This window comes from Pan troglodytes, chromosome 5, assembly GCF_028858775.2.
Source record: "Pan troglodytes isolate AG18354 chromosome 5, NHGRI_mPanTro3-v2.0_pri, whole genome shotgun sequence".
NCBI classification, from domain to species: Eukaryota; Metazoa; Chordata; class Mammalia; order Primates; family Hominidae; genus Pan; species Pan troglodytes.
In genome coordinates, this window is record NC_072403.2 from 7,634,703 (window position 1) to 7,655,857 (window position 21,155).

Genomic DNA, 21,155 nt, shown 5'->3' on the forward strand with positions numbered 1-21,155 from the left:
CTAAACAAATTTACAAGAAAAAAAACCAAACAACTCCATTAAAAAGTGGGCAAAGGACACAAACACACACTTCTCAAAAGAAGACATTTATGCAGCCAACAAACATATAAAAAGAAGCTCAACATCGCTGATCATTAGTGAAATGCAAATCAAAACCACAATGAGATACCATCTCAAACCAGTCAGAATGGTGATTATTAAAGTCAAGAAACCACAGATGTTGGCAAGGCTGTGGAGAGATAGGGACGCTTTTACACTGTTGGTGGGAATGTAAATTAGTTCAACCATTGTGGATGACAGTGTGGCAATTTCTCAAAGACCTAGAGGAAGAAATAGCATTTGACCCAGCAATCCAATTACTGGGTATATACCCAAAGGAACATAAACCATTCTATTATAAAAATATATGCATACATATGTTCATTGCAGTGCTAGTCACAATAGCAAAGACATGGACTCAACCCAAATGCTAATCAATGATAGACTGGATAAAGAAAATGTAGTACATATATACCATGGAATACTACGAAAACATAAAAAGGAATGAGTTCATGTCCTTTGCAGGGACATCGATGAAGCTGGAAGCCATTACCCTCAGCAAACTAATACAGGAACAGAAAACCAAACACCACATGTTCTCACTCGTAAGTGGGAGCTGAACAATGAGAACACATGGACACGGGGAGGGGCACACACACTGGGGCCTGTTGCGGGGGGTGTGGGGGAGGGAGAGCATCAGGAAAAATAGCTAATGCATGCTGGCCTTAATACTTAGGTGATGGGTTGACAGGTGCAGCAAACCACCATGGCATACGTTCACCTAAGTAACAAACCTGCACATCCTGCACATGGTCCCCGGAATTTAAAATAAAATAAAAATAAAAATAAAATGATCTTAGAAGTCTACTATTACCTATACCAGTCTTGGTTCAAAATACGTCTTAAGTGTCCCTTTGGGAACTGCCTTAACAGTGGGTCTACAAGGCACATTAGAAAAGCAGTTTTATATGGTATAGTTACAGTGTTCTAAAATTTATTTAAAACAGCTTTATTAAGGTATATAATTAACATACAATAAAGAGATGGCATCCTATCTGTGCTCCTATGTAAACATATCATGTCCTTTTTCTCTGGCTACCTTTAACATTTTTGTTTATCACTGGTTTTGTGCTGTATGATTATGAAGGACCTCAGTGCAGTTTTTTTCATGTTTCTTTTGTTGGGATTTGTGGTGGTTAATACTGAATGTCAACTTGACTGGATTGAAGGATGCAAAGTATTGTTCCTGGGTGTGTCTGTGAGGGAGTTGCCAAAGGAGATCAACATTTGAGTCCGTGGACTGGGAGAAGCAGACCCACCCTCAGTCTGGGTGGTCAGCATCTAATCAGCTGCCAGTGTAAAAGCAGACACGGGAAGGGCAGACTTGCTGAGCCTTCTGGCCTCCATCTTCCTCCCATGCTAGATGCTTCCTGCCCTGGAACATCAGACTCCAAGTTCTTCAGCTTTTGAACTCTTGGACTTATACTAGTGATTTGCCAGGGGCTCTTGGGCCTTTGGCCACAGACTGAAGGCTGCACTATCGGCTTCCCTGCTTTTAAGGTTTTGGGACTCGGACTGGCTTCCTGGTTCCTCGGCTTGCAGACGGCCTATGGTGGGACTTCACCCTGTGACCATGTGAGTCAGTTCTCCTAATAAACTACCCTTCATATATTCATCTATCCTATTAGTTCTGTCCCTCTAGAGAATGCTGACTAATACAGGGTTTGTTGAGCTTCTTGGATATTTGTGTTCATAGTTTTCATGAAATTTGGAAAAAAATGTTTAGCATTATTTCTTCAAATATCTTTTCTGTCCTCCCCTCCTTTTTGGGGACTCCAATTACACACGTACATTAGGGCATTGGAAGTTGTCCTCCAGAACTGATTCTCTGTTAATTTTTTTAAAATTCTGTTTTTCTGTTTCATATTAGATAGTCCCTATTGCTACGTCTTCAAGTTCACTAATCTTTTCTTTTACAATGTCTAATATGCCATTAATTCTGTCAATGTAATTTTCATGACAGACATTATAGATTTCATCTTTAAGTTCAATCTGAGTGTCTTCTTTATATCTTCCTTCTACTTAACTTTCTTAACATACAGAATAAGGTTCTAAAAATTAGTTTAACATCTCTACGCTAATTCTAATATCTGCATCAGTTCTGGGTTGATTTTGATTGGTTCTTTTTCTCTTCTTTAGGGGATATATTTTCCTGCTTCTTTGCAAGCTTGATAATTTTTTATTGGATGCCATAAATTGTGAAATTTATCTTCTGGGGCAGTAGATATTTTTGTATTCCTGTACATACTCTTGAACTTCGTTTCTGGGACCCAGTTATGTTACTTGGAAGCAGCGGTACTTTTGGCTCTTCCTTTCGTGATTTGTTAGGCAGGTCTGGAGCAGTCAGTGCCCCTTCTAAGAGGCAAGACCCTTCCGAACACCCTACCAATGCCCTGTGGATTTTAATCTTTTCCAGTCTGGCTGGTGGAAACAGGCCACCTTCCCAGCCCCGTGTGAACATTCAGTACTGTTCCCTCTAATCCTTTTGGATGGTTGTTCCCCAGCCTTAGGTAGTTTCCTCCTGTGCTGATCAGCACTGCCCTGACTGCTCCAGGGGCACCTCTGCAGATCTCTGGAGCAATCTCTGCAATTCTCCTCACCTCTGCCCTGCGTTCTCTTACCAGTCCGGCTGCCCTGAACTCTGTCCTCTAAGCTTAGGGAACTTGCTGGGCTCTGCCCGAATCCTGTCCCCATGCCGCATCCTGTTCAGTCTCCCAGCAGTGAGCTAGGGTACTCGAACGGCTCACCTCATTTGTTTCCTGTATCTCAGAGGTTACTGTCCTCCGTTGCCTGACATCCAGTGTATACTAAAAAACATATTTCCATATTTTTTTTGTTGTTGTTGTTGTTGTTTTGTCTTTTGGGCAGGAGGGCAAATCTGTCCCTGTCACTCCATCTTGGCTGGAAGTGGCTGTCTTAATGCTAGTGTTTAGTATCACTCAATGCGGCCATCAACTTGGCAAGGGTTGACTTTGGATTACTTTTTCTTATTTCAGGAAAATAAAACGGCAAAGATAAAGTTCTGTTACTAGCAAGCACAGTTACTAGTTTGTTTTCTCTGTTATCATTTACTGAGCACATGCTATGTACCCTCCAAGTAGGCTGTGCTTTACGTACATTTTTCTTATTTTAATCTTTCTAACAAACTTATAAAACAAATACTATGATTTTTATTTTATATAAGAGGAAACTGGAACTTAGAGAGTCAAATAACTTGCCCAAGGTTATACAACTAGCAGGTGACAGGGCTGAGTTGAAAACAAGTTTCTCCAATTCCAAAGACTGTTTTTATTCACTGCAGTTCTGAAGGCACTAAAGAGAAGATCCCGGGCCCCCAAAGTGTGTTTGAACAATGGTAGCACTGTTAAAATACATAATTCTCTGACGACTTGACAAAGCATAATGATGCCAATTACTCTCTTTTACTGATTCTACTATGCTACGGATTGTAAGAGGTACTATTATTTTATCTGTCCGTAAGAAGGAAAAAAATCTGCCCATTAAACCACGGCATAGTGTTTTAGATGCCGTTAATTTTAGGGTGGATCTCAATTTTAGCATTGTTAAAAAAGAAACACTATGCATATTAAAATCAGTAAAATGATACAGTATCATGTACTGGGTACTACTGTTGCTTTTGATTCTTTCAACAACCCTAAAAGGTAGTCGTTGTGGTATGCATTTACAGAAGTAGAAACTGAGGCTCAGGCTCAAGCGTAGGTGACATGTCTAAGGTCACAGTGCAGTAAATGGCAGTGCCAGACTTTCGCTACTTCTTATATGCTTGTCAAAAAAATCAGTCCTATTAAAATCAAACATATGCTTTCAATGGCATGTCAAGCCCATGTGTGTATACACACACGTCTGCACACATGTATACGCCTAGGTGCTCCCTAGGAGTTATATTTGCTTTAGTAGCATAGCAAGAGGTGGAAATAGGATAAATGAGTGTGTTGGCAGAATGACATTTCTCATCTGCCCACAATCTAGTGAATAAACAATTACGTCGTGAAGGTTACATAAACTTAGAAAAAGCTTATAGTATTTATTGCAGCAATAACCAAATTTTAAACTAGGACATACATCTATCCAAGTGAAAAGTACCTATTACTTTTATAGATTCCTACCTAGTTTTGTGCAGTAAGACCCAGAGCCAACCCTGCTTTGGAAGGTGTTTGTCTAACGTTCTTCGAGTAAGGAATGCTTCCTCACAATACCACAGAGGAGGGTGCCATTTCAAGTAGAATTTCTTTGTTTTCTTGTTAATTCTGTATCTCTTCAGTGTAAAACACAGAGAACAGAGTCATATTTCTTTCTATGAGCAAATTAAAAAAAAATAATAACAAACTTCCCTGAGGATAAAAGTGTGAGGATGGTCATTTACTTGGATTGACAAATGCAGCCCATGACGGGGTCCAGGAAAGCTCGTCTGCACAATATACCACCAGTTCACTAGGTGACGTGGAGAATCCTGAACAGTCTGGCTACTGTTTAAGATCCTCATTTCTGATATGAGTTAGAAATCTCCACAGTGAGTGAATCTTAAATTTGGAGTCTTCTGTAAAAACTGAACCAATGAATAGCATTGAAACGGTAGAATGAAATTCAACTACCTTTGAGGCCTCACATCAGTAATCCCCTCTACAAAATCATAGTTATCTTAATGCAAAGACTGCTGTAATCCTGGCCTTGCAATGCACTATTTTTCATATGAATGGTTCAACTGTGTGTCCTATTTCAGAAGAGGAAGGGGTGACAGTGACATACAGGACACAGATTTTCTGAATGTTATATTGGTAATCATAGAGGGCTCTCTCATGCAGCAGTAGATAACGTCTAACAGCCAGTTCTTTCTCAACATCAGCATCAGCATGTGGCCATGACAAATGAAGTCTGGAAGTAGCTCTTGGCAGAATCCTTAAGGCTGCAACAGAAGATGTGTGCTTTTCCCTGCAAGGTCCCTGTGTGCAGGGACCCTGCCCTGTCACTCTGAGGTCCTGGCACCGCCTCTTCAGAGTCCCACGTGTTCTTTTCCAGGCTCAAACTTAAGAGCCTGGTTTCCAGTGACTCGGCCCTGAGAACAAACAGTGCTGAGATGAAGCCTGTGGCTCCATGAGCAAGCTGAACGTGGCCAGAAGGCAATCACAACATTCTTTTCTGTCTTGGTTTTTTTTTCTTTTCTTTTCTTTTTTTTTAATTTTAGCTTTGATGACAAAAACAATGCTGGAGGAGAGTGAGAGCACCAAGTTGAACCCACGTGGACCAGCTTTGACGATGAAGCTACAGGCAGCCAAGTCAACACACACATAGAGAAAGTGGAAAAAGAACAGAAAAGCAGGAGGCAGAAACAAAAACATGCAGGAGAGGGTGATTCTGTTCCATGATCTTGGCTCAGTGCTCCAGGGTTCCTAATGTTTCAGCAAAAAGAAAATCACTGTAATGAAATGTAATGAGACCCTTTGACAGCGAGGAAGTGACAGCTCAGGCTTGGCCTTCTACCACACACCTATAATCTGAGACTTACAACAGAACGTTTCCCGAAGAGCGCAGTTCTCCCTGAGCAAAATGGCTAGGGCCTGCGCCGTGATTTGCTGCTCTGGAATGGGACACACATGTTGCTAATCCTTGCAAAACCAGCTGAAGAACCATTTTCCTCCTGAGAATTTTCTTCTGTTCACTGCTAATTTTGGCTACTTTAGTTGCTTTGTTTCTCCTCCACTTAAGTAAATATTCCTCAAGTTGATGTGCCAAACCTCTCTTTTGGAATAACAGAAGGTTTAACACATGTAAGCTCATAGGGACAGCGCTTTCACACGTTACTGACAGCTTCACAGACATCATTTCTATTTCTCCTCAAGACAAGCTAAGGCAGAAGGTAAGGCAGGCATTATGATGTCCATTTCACAGATGCGGAAAGTGAGGCTCAGAGGGGTTAAAAGATGATCTGATACAAGTCATAGAGCCGGTATCTGGAAGAAGCAGGAGCAAAGTCCAGGCATCCTGATCCAAGCTAGGTCCACTGCCTTCCACTCTGGAGAGGCTTCATCTCCAACAGAGGAAGGGACATGAGTGGCTGGAAAATCTCATGGATGAAGAGCCTCAGATTTCATGCTCCTTGGAGTCACATGGTAAAACAACAAGTGTTTGGCCTGTGGTTCTGTCACTTTTACCATCTGTGACCCTGGGGTAAATAATGGCATCTTTAAGCATTTGTTTTTGAAAGATGGAAATGATGATAATTAGCTGATTGGGCTGCAGTGAGAAGAAAACAGGCTGGTACATGGATGATGCAGAGAAGTATGTCTGTCACACTGTAGGAGCCCAACAGCCCATGCGTTACTTCAGACGATGGCAGCTGTTTGGCTGTGTGAGCCCAAATGCCATAAGTGGGCATGTTTAAGGTGGATGTGATTCCTCCGTATGCCTCCTGAGGAACAATTAACATCCCTAAAGATTGTTGCAGTGCGTTGACGGCAGGTGTCCCCCAAACTCTAAGTGTCCTGTGGAACCTGGGGCAACACACTCACAGCCTTTCCCACAGGGCTTCCTCCGAGCCAGATACCAGCAATGTAGACAAAGCATTTGGGAAGTTGGATCAATAGTGAAGGTGGCCAATTCATCCCAGGTTGCCCAGGACTTTCTCATTTTCAGCATGAATAATCCTGTGCCCCAGGGCAAACTGGGACAGCTGGTCACCCTGTCAATCATAGAGTCTAGGCTGGTAACAAAATTAAAAAGCTAGAAACCTATTTCTTATAAGCTATTCCTTAATAGAAAACAATGCAAAAACCTTGGCGCGCTGCAGCCTCATGTTCTGAACCAATGGTTCTCAAAGTATGGTCCCCAAACCAGGCCAGCAGCATCAGCGTCACATGAGAACTTGTTAGAAAAACAAATTTGGGGCACCATGCACACCTCACGAGTCAGAAACTGTGGGGATGAGGCCTAGGAATCTGGGTTTGAATGAGCCTTCTGGGTGTTTCTGATGCTTGTGCAAGTCTGAGAACCACTGGTCCAGACCATAAGTAGAAGTCAGACTAGATGCCAAGGAGAACTAAAACAATGCAAGCTCACGAGAGGAAGCTTTCTTCCTTTGTCATGATCGCTCCATTTCGGATTGCTCAAACTGAACGGGGAAAATATGATGGAAGCACTTCCTGCTCTCTTGTTCCATGGGAATCCAGTATGGCTGCGGACGATCAAGGGTAAAGTATCTCCGTAAAGTAACACACTGACAAGAAAGGCACCTTTAGGGGAGTCAAGCATATCATTTCATCTGTGGCCACATGTGAATGCTAGCTATGCATATGTTCTAAAAAGCAAAGAGTAGACAAAGAGGAGCGCCGCCCAGCCTCCCAACACCAGAGTCTCACTTCCTCTCCTCAGCTGGCGCTCTGGGGCCGGACTCCAGTAATAACAGCCTCCTGGGGAGATTAAAGCCCTGGCAAGCACAGTTTATCTTGGTGAATATATACTTTAGCTTTGTGTGTATCTACACATATACATACACTGCAGTATTTATAGCTGGTATACATGTGAGGTAGCGCTGGAGACAAGGCCTGGAATGGGTGTACCACACCTATGAGGTTGGAACCAAGATCTTTTAAACGCAAACCTGGTTTCCCTGAACTGTCCTCCACCCGTGTGGTCCAAACACACACTCAGGTGTTTCGGGAAGAACATCCTCCCTCCCTGCAAATAGGGGCAGCAGTCTTTCTTCTGTTTCCAGAAAGAGTTGAGTATTTTGTGGTGGCTTCTTTCATCTCTGGGGACTTTGCTTATTAGAAAAATACACAGAATCACCGCTCTCCCGAGTAAGGAAATGAGATGGCCGGGAGTTGAGCTGAGTCAGGACCGCTGCTTTAAGCCAAGTCTACAGGGTTGGTATTGAGGTGGAGAAGCGATCAGTGCAGCACAGCCCACTCTGAGAAGGGCAGGCATGGGGGCCTTCCGGCCCCAGCGCCCACGTGTGCGCGACCCTGGACAGAGGGCGGCCTCCAGTGGCAGTGCTGCTCTGTGGCACACTGAGGCCTGGTTTCCTTTTTCTTTTTTTTTTTTTTGGTGGGGGCACATATTTCCTCAGAAAGGAGCAGATAAGTTCCTCCTTAGGCTTGTGAATACTTTCTTGTCACCTGGCCAAATGGAATTCCAACGATATTGTGAAGAGGCAGTGCCACTTCACAGCAGACACTCACAACAAGCCACAGTCATGGGGTGGTCAAAACTTCCAATCTCCATTTTCATGCAAAGCTGAATGGGCAGCTCAGACCTTTAAAAAGTGTCATGAACACATAGGTCCTCTTAGTCTCTGTCTACTTGACAAGATCTCTTAGTGTCCATGTGTGATAGAACAGCACATGCCCACACTGTGTGGAGTGAGGGGCTGCCAGAGCCACACGGTGTAGCCTTCTGTCCCCCATGGAGCCATGGGTCAGAGGAGAGACACAAGACAGAGAGGAAGACTGCACATCAGGCTGCGGAAATGAGCCTGATGGTTTATGTTTTGAGGATGCAAAGAAAAGAAGAAAAATAAGGAAGACGGGGGTGGGGAGAAAGAATAAGCTGGGTGAGGGGCGGAGGAGGGATGTACAGGAGACGGCCTGGGGCAGCCAGGAGGGGTCTCCAGGAGGGCCTAACTGTGGAGGTTGCTGAGAGGCTAGAGGGGAGAGGCTGGAGCCAGTCCATCCTAACACATTAACGCAGGTGTAGGGGTTTAAAACAATACGTGTCGATCCTCTTACAGTTCCTGGTGTGGGCAGGGCTGGCTGCCTCTAGAGGCTCCCGGAAAGAACCCGTTCCCTTGCCTTGTCCAGCTTCTAGAGGCGCCTGCACCCCTTGGCTCACAGCCCCTTCCTTGAATCACCCTGACCCCGCTTCGTCTTCACTGCTCCTTTTCTGACTCTGACCCTCCTGCCTTCCTCCTATAAGGGCCTTGTGGTTACCATTAGGGCTCCCTGGAAAATCCAGGACCATCTCCAGACCCTTCACTCAATCCCATTTGCAAAGTCTCTGGATTATCATGTAAGGTGACATAGCCACGTATTCTAGAATTAGCATGGGGACTTCCTTGGGGGTGGGGACATTCTCCTGTGTGCCACAGAGATTAGGATATGGCAGCACGCCATCTGCTGTGACTCCTCCCTGGCACAGCTGAGGGGCACACACAGCCTCCATACGCAGAGGCAGCTGGCCTAAGCCCTGGGGCTCAGCATCTCACCCACGTTCTCCAGGCCCAGGTGAGGAGAGCAGCAGCTCACACGTGCAGAATGTGAACATTCTGCAAAAGGGAGATATTTTTGCATTCTTTTTCTATAGAAGAACCCCCCCCCTCCACACCGACACCAAAGTGTATGAGCTCCCACAAAAGTTGGATCTGTCCCTGCTTACTAATTTTGTCCATCTATTCAAAGTGCAGGGAAAGGAACATTTCTTTAAGGAAAAGTCTTCATGCTTCTTCTAATTTATCTGTATATGAGAATTTTTTAAAGTATTATTAGAAAACTTCTCACCTTTATTCTCAATTACTCTGCAAAAGTTTTTATTTTTACTCTGGATTTTAAAATATGCTTGTGGGGAAGAAATCTACAATCCCTTAATTCCATTTTCATATAGTCACAAAATCATCAGAAGAAAATGGAATTTTCTGTTCAGATTAAATACAGCTCCTCAGTACCACTGAAAGCAGGAGGGAAGGGAGAGCGTGGGGCAAGTTCCATAGACTCTAAATTACTAGCTTCTGCAAATCATTAGTTTCTCCCCTGGGAGAAAAGCAGCTCTACAGTCTTCTGGTTCCGAGGCACCCTCAGCAGGGTCAGGAGCTGCGTGGCCACATTTTAAATTCTAGTGGGCACAGCTAAAACAGGATGAACCGAAGTCGGCCTGAATATTGGGACACTGATTTGAGGAGAGAGATGGCAACGTGGGACAACAGCATCTGATTTTGATGTCTTTTGTCTAGTGATGTCCCATGCGGTGGCAAGAAAGAAGACTGCAGGTGCCAGCACACCTCGCGCTGTCCCTCCTCGGGCCCGGCACTGGGACCTGAGGCTGAGCAGTCCACCTCCACCAAGAACAGGAGTGCCTGACACTCAAAGGCCATCCCAGCCCCAGTTCTGGAAATCTGAGACCCTAACTGTACTTTAAAAGATAACTGACAGACAGGTGGCAGGAGTCAAGGAGAAGGGTCAGTCATGACTTATCCTATTCGTAAATCATAACAGTGAAGTGCTAAATCCCAGGAAGCCAGCCCAGGAAGCCAGCTCAGGCTGGTGATGCCACCAGGGTAACAAACCAGGGACTAAAAAGTCTGGGTTCAGGAATCTTTAGGTAATTAACTGTAGAATGACTGGATACCCGCCTCCCATATTTACAGCGCATGCCTTTGCTAAACCCATTTGCCCTCCTTCATTTCTTCCTGTCTCTCTGCCTCTCCCTCCCTTCCCTTAGCGTGGAGTACATCAATCTGTCCGAAGGGATAAACTATATTTGTGTTGAGCTTTCATTTATAATTAACCAGCTGACCCCAATTCCACAAGTAAATGGCACTTATTATTTAAAAAATACAGGCTACATTTCTTTCATTGTTCACTGTGTCATTATGTATACATGTTTTCTTCCCATAGAGAATAAAATAATGACCAAAGTTCTGTCCTTCAACCCAATGTCTCCACAGTGTGTCTTTCCACCCTTGTTAAACACTGCCTGCTTACATGTTTTCAGAACACATGACCCGCATCTACTCTGACACTTTCCCATTCATCGACAGAGCAACTTCAGTCCTTAATTAGGGCAGTGTTTGAGCTTAAAGGCAAGTCTGTACAACTGAAAAGGTGCATATTCAAAAAAAAGAAAAAGAAAAGATGCATATTCAAATTTTTGAGGGAGTAATAGCGTGGTCTGTGATGACAAAACTAAAAATAATTTATTACATTTTATTTTCCAACGTTAATCCATTAAATCTAAGGTCACTGGGGCAGAGGTCTTATTTTCAAATAATATATATTTATTATAAGTAATAAATAAATTTATTTATAAATTCTTCCTTTCCATACCTCTATAAATGTGCCTATTTCTGTAAGTTTAAAGTAAGTTCCTTACAACTAATTATTTCTGTTTACTGATGACAGGTGTGACAATTTTATATGGAGTGAAACATATTCTGATTCAAAGAGAAGTAGTTCTTCCAAAGTAGCTGAAAGCTGATTCACAACACAGGAGTTTGCCTTTTACAGGCAGACATGATGTTATAAAATGTCAGATGGCCAACATTTTTGCGATGGGGGTGTGAGAGATTCTTCTCAAATGACGCACGCCTCTCTTGGGTATTATCGAACTAGAAACTGGAATGCCCCCTTTAAGACAAGGAAAGTTTGGAAGAAAGGCGCCACAACGCCAGTCAGAACTGGCGGTTTTCTCAGCAATGCCTGATGCAAGCTCGAGCTTTGACAGCAGTAGCTGGACTCCGACTCTTCGTAAAGGTGCAGCTTAACTCAGGCACTGCTAGAGAGCCTTGGAGAGAATTACAGACGTTTAGAGTGGCAGGAATGCCTGGTATGGCTCCTTGGTTTGAGTCAGGGCAGAGGGAAAGCAGCACACACTTCAGTCAGAGCACAGCCTGGCCTAAAACATGAGACTGTATTCTGTTCTCTCACCCAGAGTCTTGATTAAAAATATTCTTTGCCCATTTAAGAGCTTGATGTGCAGAACCCTTTCCTGATAGCATTGATTCTGGCTCTGTTTTATAATTTCACTGTATGTGGGAGGAGTAGTTAGGAGGGCAGAGAAAGCAGCACCAAAAAGATCCACACTTGCTATGACTGAAGCTCATTCCATAGGGAAGATAACAGAGAGCCTTGGAGAGAAGCCACCACGTTGTCCCTCTGTGGGTCCCCCAGCTGTGGTGGCATTAATACTACTGTTGATAAGGGTGGTGGCCACCTGTTGGGAACCCTGGGGAGATCTTAAGAGCTTCAGCAGGAAAGTTTCTGCAAGGTTTCAGGCTGATGCATTTAAGCCATCAGCACTCAGGGTCTTCGAGCTCTGGACATTGGATAGCAGATAATGTCCGCCTCACTGCCCATCTGGTGACCCTAACCTCAATCTGGGGAAATCGCTTCTCTATGAAAGATAACTTCGGCTCTGTGACAGCTCCACCCCAACCCTCGCTAAGAGGAAGGCCAATACATCATGTTGACTTATGATTGCTGGGGTTTGTATCCCAGATCACTATCCGTGAGGATTTCCTAAGCCACTGGACCAGAGTCCACATGTGCAGAGATGAGCTGAAGTGCTGAACAAAACACACGCCCTGAGCTACAGCTGCAGTAGCACCTTCTGGGGGAAGGAAGCCGAGATCTTTCTTAAGCATAATGAGGACAAGCACATGCAGTGGGTTCCTTGGTGTTGGCAACTCCTGTGTGAAACGGAGGAGTTCCTGCATGCTGGCTACGTGGGCACAGGGCATGGTAGGGAAAAGTGAGCTGGGGTAAATGGGGTGTGCTCACTTTGTTCTCTCTCTCTGCCTCCTCTGTCCCTGCCTCCACCCCTCTGGCTCTTGCTCTTCCTCAGGGAGAGCAGATGTTTTAACTGATAGTTTGTAAATATTCTTAAGGCAGACAGTTGCTACCTGACTTCACCTTTCTTATCTCCAGTTCCACCCGAAAGTGGTAACACAACATATCCAAACATGCCTTGTCATACCAATGAGAAGTCTGTAGCTCAGCTAGTTAGAGACTTTCATTCAAAAGAAAAAAAAAAAAAAACTTAAAGTTGCTTTTTTATACGGCTTTTTCTGTGCTGGGTGGAAGTCCATTCAAAGCTACTTTGCATAAATAAAGAAATACAATCCTCTTCCCTACTCCCCAATAAAGCTGTGGGGCAGCACGCTGGCCACTGTGCCTGGATGCGCCTGCTGGCATCTGCCGAGGTGTCCTGCCCCACAGCTGCCAGGTGTACTGTGGGGACATCATTCACCTCCTAAGCATCACACCGGTGTGACAGCAGCCCAGGACTGAGCTGCATTTGAGGACCCCATGGCACAGGCTTGGTTCGCACTCAGCTCACCAGCGGCCGCAGGGCCAAGGCTTTTTATTTTTAGCACACTGTGAAGTTGTATTTCTCCCACAACTTGACGTTCAGATCTATGTTTAAGACTTAGAGTAATCATATTTCTCTTTTCCTTTTCTTTCACCTTCGGCATTAGCTTCTTGTAAAAATGAATTTAAGAACATCGTCCTTGCAAACCAGATTATGTGTTTCTGAAAGTCTGTGCACCCTGACTTTCTAAGGCTCATTCATCACCCTATTCATCATCACCTATCATTTGTCTGCCACAGTGACAGGCACGAGGAAGATATGACAGCAAGACAAGACCTCGTTCTTGACTCCAACAAGTTAACATTTTTGCTAAGGGGACAAGATCAACGCTGATGATACAGTGAGTCAACAACACAAGGTTGTCTCCAGGCTGACTTGGGGCTGCTGGCTGTAAATGTAACAGAGCAATCAGAAGGAGAAAGAGGACTGCAGGGGTGGGGGCAGCCTGAATAAAGGCACTGAGATTCAAGGCGGGGTGGGTGTGGGGGTAAAGGCAGCCCTGCCTGAGGAATGCACAGGAAACCAGGTTCTGGGCACTCTGAGGCTGGCAGAGTAGTGTGGGCTCCATGGCGGTGGGCAACAGAGAGCCACTGAGGGTAACTGAGCAAGAGCGTGTCTGTGAGGAAGGAAGGTCAGTACGGGAGTACCATTCAAGATGGTCTGTTGGAGCAAAAGGAGGAAATCAGCAAGACCAACTAGAAAGAAACTTCAAAAAATTAAAGGAACACCCCAGAAAAGAAGAGGGCCAGGACAGGTGGATGCGGAGCATGAAAATATCTGTGTTGTGATGTCACTGAAAAGAGTACATGACCAAATGCACCGGGAGTTTTGAGCACAGTGTCCAGTGTGTAATACGTACGCGGTAAGTGCTCACTCCTGAACTTCCATTGTTGTGGCTATTTTCATGTGTGAGAAGAGAAATACGTAAATTGGAAGTAATAAACACAGTCCCTGCCTGCGTGGAGCTTGCTTTGTGGATTAATATTAAGGCCACCTGGCTATGACAGCGTTTGTTCTATTGTTTTAACGGCGGGGGGTGGGGGCGGGGGTGAGGGGTGTGGGGGTTCAAGTACATACTTGTTCTTCCTAAAAAGTTCCTTTGAAACTGAGTCATTGAATGGTTGTGTTATTAAAGCATTTAATAGTACTACTCATGTTTAAAACGCTGAAGAAAGCCAAGGTGGACATTTCCCACCTCAGTAACTTTTGATGGTAGGATACTAGTTCTATAGATAATTATTAAATACCACTAAATGACAAAGCGATGACTACTGAACACTTTGACCAGTAAGTGTTGATAGCTGACCACATGTCAGGCAAGGCACTGGGGATACAAATGGAACAAAACACTTTCCCTATGCTTAAAGAGCCAAAAAGACAGTGGTAGAAATAGACACAAATAATCAGAGTACAGGTGCACAGAGCCTTTCCAAAGCCTCCAGAGAGCTTGGAGTTGAGATGTTTTGGCTTGTAGAGACACAAGGTGATGGGCACAAAACACACAGGTGGACATTTGCCCTGTGCTGCCAGGACAGGCTGAGTTAGGCCTGTCCTGGTGCTGCCTCTGTCCCCTGCCCCTTGTACTCTCGATAGGCAGGTGGTAAGTTCGTAGTTACCCTAATCCCATCTTTCTGAGCAGCCCCAGCAACATCTGGCCAGCACACCATAATCAAACGTGAATATTCCTTCAGCAAAATGTATGAACAGTTACAGTAAGTGATAAAAAGACAGATCACATAATCAGTCTTGTGTCAGGTTGGGCCAGATTTTGCAGGAGAATGGGTTTTAAGGGAAGTTTTGATTTTCCCTGAGCTCTTTGGATTTTGGAATCACGGATAACGGACTGCGCATGGTGTGGGGCTGTAAGTGTGGGTGTCCATGGCAACAGAAGAGGGAACGCCTAGCTCACTCCTGGGAAGCTGGAGGACCTTCCAGAGGAAGTTCCAGTAAACCTGAGACCTGAGGGAGGAGGAGAGGTAGCTTCAGGAGAGTTTGGGAACTGGGGAGGGCAGGAATGACCATCACGTTGCAGTCCTGGCAGGCGGCTGGGCACCCAGAGATCTGGGGCTAGACCCACACAGCAATGAGAAGCGTGGCGGCGCAGCAGGAAGGCCCTTGCAAGAACAGGTGCATCTGGGGGGCATTAAGCCCTGAAGAAGTTTTAGGGTGAGTTGAATTAGTCATTGTTGAATAGCAATTAACCGGTTGTTGATAAGGTGCCTGGAAGTTGGAACTAACATGGGAGGAAACAGAATGATTGGTACTACAGCGGGCAGGCCTCAAGTTGTTGGGGCAATGAATGAAGTGAACAGATTTCCATTCATTTCGACTCTCAAGGGTTGTTATGGTTTTGTATATTAATCAGATGTATATATTGTGTATGATCAGATGTGTGCCGTGTGCTGGCACCATCGCGGCACAGCTGATGATTCTGAGGGGAGGTGGTGGGCAGGCGCTGAGGCAGGAATACAAGAAGTAAGCCACAAAGGCAGGCACTCCAGAGGCAGCAGCACAGGCTTGGTGACTGATCAGAGGTGGGGGCAGCAAGGGAAACAGCGGAGTCAAGGGAAGCGTCCATGCTGTTCTGCCTATGTGTTCTAACCTGAGGCCTGTGAAAAATACTTGTCTCTTTCCTCATGCGTTTCTTTATTCTAACTGATGAGAACGATGCTGAAGTCTGACTAACATACTTCACCGTTGTTTTCTTTTTGTTGTAAAGTCACACGTGTTCGCTAATGAACGTTTGGAAAACACAAACCAGCGGAGGAGAGCCCCTCGCAGGCCCATCATGAACACAACACTGCTGTTAACAGTTTTGCTGGAACGAGGCTGGGAGCACGAGGCGTCCGCAGCACGTGGCTGACTCCCAGCATTTGCTCACCTGTGTGTAGGTTTCCTTATATGGTTGTGATCATACTGTTTGTGCATTTTTATGCTTCTTTTTCCACCCATCATTTTATCCCAGACACTTCCCTGAGCTACTACTCCATAGTCTGAATGGACACGACCTTTAATGGATTTGCTGCATGGTGGCATTTGGAAGGACTGTGCTCAATTATCCCCTATGGTTGGACACTATGCTGTCGAACAGATCTCTAAACCCAAAGGAAACTGCTTTAAAGGCCTACTCTCATGGCAGTATTTTCGGGAAGGCAAGGAAGCATTTGGCATCTCATACTGGTTCCTAACTTATAGCCTTCCGAAGTCTCTTGCTGTCAACTGAACCAGGCACGGAAACATTTATAACTGGTAGTTTGTGGATAACAGAGTAGTATTTTAGCAGTTAAGTGAATCTCAAGTTTCAGTGCCTCTCAAATGTTGCTTACCCAAAATTTCAATATTAGTATTGGTTGTGAATAGAAGGAATTAAAATTACATCTCCATTGTGCCCACCAGAACCACGTCTCTGCTAACCATACTTTTTAATGTGACTTTAAGGAAGCAAAACCAAGTCATAAGGTTTTGAGGTCAAAATGTGAGCTGAAAATATTCTGATTTTTAAAAATATCTATCTGTTGACCCATCTATCTATGTATTGCTCAGAAATACTTCTCGGTCTCACAGAAGAGGGGAGGAAAGGCTTTAGTGACAGACTGAACAGCCACACAGTTGAGAGAAGTAATCATAGGACAGTCTCTCAAAGGCCCTGCTCCAGAGCCCTCTCCTCCACGGCGTTGTCCAGGGTGAGCAACCAGATGGAGGTGGGCTCCCCGCCTTTCTCCTCCCAGGCAGCCTGGCATGGCCCACCACACACAGGCCTGGGAGGAGCTCTGCCAGCCCCCAGCCTTCCCCACTCGCCCACTCTTCTGAAAGACACATGTGAGTAGCACCCAGATTTGGAAGTTGGAAAGTGCGCTTGCACTGAAAGCAATTTTACATATGGTAACTAGACGCAGTTAAAATATTTTCATTAGTATTTCAGGCATGTTATTGGGAAAATAGGCTTGTGTTGGCAGGGCTGGGGCCCTCGTATCATTTAAAACACGCTTTCTGGGAGAAAAAGGTTTTCAAGTACCAAATCTGTTATTGCACTGAAGACTTCACAAACTAGGCTACATCCTTACTATTCATATGCATTATTAAACATTTTCTGGAGTAAGGTAAGGTATAAATAAATGAAATACAAATAAACAAAAAACAAATACAGCACTCATCTGATTTTAATGGCATAGAAAGGAAATATCCAGAAGTATCAAGTGGGAAAGGTGCTTGTCCACACCCTCCTGGGGCTCTGAGGGCCATAAAGAATCAGCCATTTGCTCACCATCCACAGAAAAGCGTGAAACAAAATGCGGCATCTGTGTATATCTCAAAGGTAGGGAAGGAAACAACTCGAAGGCTGTAACTTTCCTGACACTTGAGCCGTCACTCCTTTGCAAGGCAGCATTCCCAGCAGGCAGCGAAGCGTGTTTGGAGAAGCTGGAGGGCAGATGAGGAGTGGAGGGAAGGTGGGTAGGGGGCTTGCACTCGAAACCACCTCTGAAGGCGTTGTCCATACAGCAACAGCAACGAGGACAAACATGCCACACGGTGGGTCCAAGTCTGAACTGCCCGGGGCTAAGTCAGTCACCGCACAATCGAGTATGGTGTAGCTCCAAAGAATGGATCGGGTGAGAGCCCCACTGCATCAGATAACTGGTGGATCAAATGGTTTAGATCTTGGGAAAAGCAGGTTTGGGTTTTCCTCAAACCATGCCTATTATAAACTACTGGTAGAATATTCCTTTTAAATTAAAATCTCATAGTCTATTCTAAGAACTCCAAGGGCACATGAAAGAAAGGCCAGTGAGTGCCGGGGGCCTCTGGGCCTGGCTGGCATTCCTTTGAGCACTGCCACCTGAAACAGCAAAAGGCCAACCGGGGTCACGTCTCTGTATGCTGCATCTCACAGCTTTGGGTTTTAAATGTAAAAAAGAAGCACCTTTACATGGTAAGTAAGTGTGTCCAGTCATACACTAAAAGGACAAAAAGCCATTGTCAGGCACTGTGGTGACATGTTCAGCTGGGCCCTGACCCTTCCTACTTCCAGAAAGTCCCTCAAAGCCTTCATACCTGGTGCCTGTGTCACTGGAAAAGAGGGTGCAGCTGTGTGATGTCCCCTGATTGCCGAGAACCGTGTACACTGACTCAACTCCACAGGTAGGCATGACAGGTTATGTCCCCTGAATGCACAGCAGGTGTCTGACTGCTGGTTTATAGATTCAGCCCATTAAGTAGGTGCAAATACACCCACTGCAGCACTGAGAAAAGGCAGGAGACAGTGTCTACAGAACCAGAGTGCCAGCCACCCTTGTAGTGCTGCTGCTGAGGGGCCTGGCTAGAAAGTGCTTAGAGCAGCTGTCCTTAGAGGCTAATGTGCAGAAGGGCAAAGTTTTTGGGTGACCCAGTGCACGTGATCTGGGAGGAAAGTTGGGGAGGCTTCGTGGGGGAGCACGGCCTGGAAACTGGCTGTGCCACTACCACACAGCGTGACCTTGGGCAAGTCACTCGGCTTCCTGGTGGCCCAATTTCCTCATCTGACACGACAACAGTGAAGATCATGTTCCCTGAGCAGCTGGAGGAAGTGACAATGAGGCTCTGTGCTGGAGAAGCCACGGTGGCAAAGGCCAACATCTCAGAGGTGACGTGTTGCCTGGCCTCCAGGACCAGAAGAAGCCCTTAATGCTTGGAGCTGATTGTCACAGATGGAAGGAGAAGTGGACAAGTAACGTGGGGGGGCCTTGGCTCCTCTGTTCCCCAGGCACAAACCCACTCCTCTGGCTGCCCTTACATGGGTATTTAGACTGCTGCTTACATGAGAGTACGTGCAAAAAGAAGAACTTACTGAGAATTAATGCTGTAACTAGGATTTAGAGATGGGACTGAGAGTTATGTTTCAAAACCAGAGCTTGAAGTTTGGGGAGAAAACAAATGTCTCTTCTCTCAACAAATACAGTCCTTTGGTTGGGCTAAACCTGCCTAGCTCGACTGAGGCAGGGTATCTATGGAGGAAGAGTTTTTGCTTCATGCAGCAGCTTTTGGCTTAACTGCAGAATTATTTCTGGAAATAGTTAATAAAAATCACACATATATATAAACCGATAACATAAAACCCCAAACCATACAAGTACACTTAAAATAAATGACTTTGGGTATTTAAAAATTGTTTTTATACTGCTGAAGTCCCTGAAGTCAGAGCCCGTGCTACAGCTGGACGCTTCCCAAGAATCACTGCTTGTCAACACTGCTCCTGCAGAGGAAGGCTGTTTACCTCCACTCTGCCTGTCAAGTTGACTTTGTCTCTAAATGCTCTGCTTTTTATTACTACCCTCCATCAGACCTGGAAAAACATTTGTGTATGTGTATATTCCTGAGAAGCTTAACCACATTACTGCTGAGAACACAGCAGATCTACTCATCAACTTGGTAAAGAAACCAATCACACTGATTGATCAGATGCCTAAAACAGCTAGTTGATTTTCTTTTCCATGATTTTCTTTCCCACGTCTGCGGCATTCATTCAGTCCCTAAATGCTGAGCAGCCACCTGCTCTGGACCTGCCGTGGTATAACCAGGCTGTGGTCAGACCTGATGGAGCTTCCGCCTATCAGAGAACTGTGTAGGGGCAATGCCCTCTGGGGCTTCACCAAAAACAACCAAAACACACGTCTGCCCTGACATGGCAGATACACTTTTGAGGTTCCCCTTGGGAATGGTCCCCCTAGACCTGGAGCTCTCCGAGGATGGGGTCAGGGAAGCTGAGACTACCTAGGCACAAAAATCTTGACGTCTACATTTCTATCATCAATTTAACTTTAATCGGTAAATGATCTGGTGATACTGCCAAGCTCAATGTCCAGGTCCTAAGCACACCCTCCCTTGCAGGGCGGGGGTGTGAATGGCTCTTATGTTCCATTGGGGAGGGGGGATGTCAAGCTCTTCCAAAGCACCCCTGTGAGTTTGTGGAGGGCTTAACGACAGACTTGTGAAGGGGTTGACTACACATCGTCAGAAATTATACCAATGACAGTTTTAATCACTTGACATGAACATTTACAAAATACGTACACCTATGAAAGGATGCGCCAAGCCAAGCAAAAACTTGGGGCTGGAGAAGAAAGGAGCCGGACCTGGCAGTTCAGCTTTGTTTTCTCCGCATGGACAGCTGGACAGGCACAATTCCCTACAACTACATACATGATATATTCTGAGCATTTTCCCCTGGGGGGATTCAGCTTTTATCTAATTCTTCAACAGGTGAATGAAACCAACAAGGTTAGGGACAACCGAACTGTGTGCATCACTCCCTGACTGCAGCCCAGGGCACAGCTGCCCCCACTTACCGAGGCTTGGCCAGCCTCAGAGCCGGCTGCCTCAGGATCCCTGCAGAGTCCTACGTTTCCAGGGTCCACCGCTCAAGTGGTTTGAGGATGAATCCTGGAAGACTGTATTTTCAACAGCTTTCTGGATGAGTCTGACGTACTAGGCTTAAGAACCATGGACTAGGGTAGCCACCCTTGACAAAGGATGCCTGCAGTTTTGCTTAAAGTAGTAGTACTGCCTGAGAAGAAATGGGTTGCCTCTTTAAGAACACTTGGGTAACCCACCCATCCACAACAGCTCTGATGATTACAGGCAAAATGAAACACATGGGTGGGAAATAAATGTACAAACTCATTTTGCCAGTTTGCACCAAATCTGTGTATTTGTGGCCTGTGATTTTGGAGATACTCCTCTGCAATTTTTGCACACGTTATGTCTAGGTATGGTTTTCCATCCACCTTGCTTATCTCTGTGCTATCAGCCTGTCTTTGCCTCTGACACCCCGGCTGCCTGCATACCCCTTCCGTGCCCCTTAAGTGACTTGGGAAACTTGTGGAAAGCCGTCTTTTCTGTCCGATTTTGTGCAGCATGGATGAAAGTCCCTGTTGATTCTAAGGAATGAGCTGGGTGGAGGGACAGTTTTTCTGGCATAGTGAAGG

The 21,155-nt window shown here is 45.3% G+C and overlaps 1 protein-coding gene across 5 annotated transcripts in view; it reads right to left on the bottom strand.

Moving 5' to 3' along the window:
* The window catches only part of GMDS (GDP-mannose 4,6-dehydratase), a 679,307-nt gene that overhangs the window by 119,425 nt on the left and 538,727 nt on the right, over window positions 1-21,155 (bottom strand). The window contains exon 10 of one of the 5 annotated variants that reach the window (XM_016954805.4): window positions 17,343-17,613. The exons of the other annotated variants lie outside the window; for them this stretch is intronic. Within the exon in view, the coding sequence (XP_016810294.1) occupies window positions 17,560-17,613 (54 nt within the window). The 3' untranslated portion in view covers window positions 17,343-17,559. Of the gene's footprint in view, window positions 1-17,342; window positions 17,614-21,155 lie in introns of those variants that run through there. 5 annotated transcript variants of the gene reach the window in all.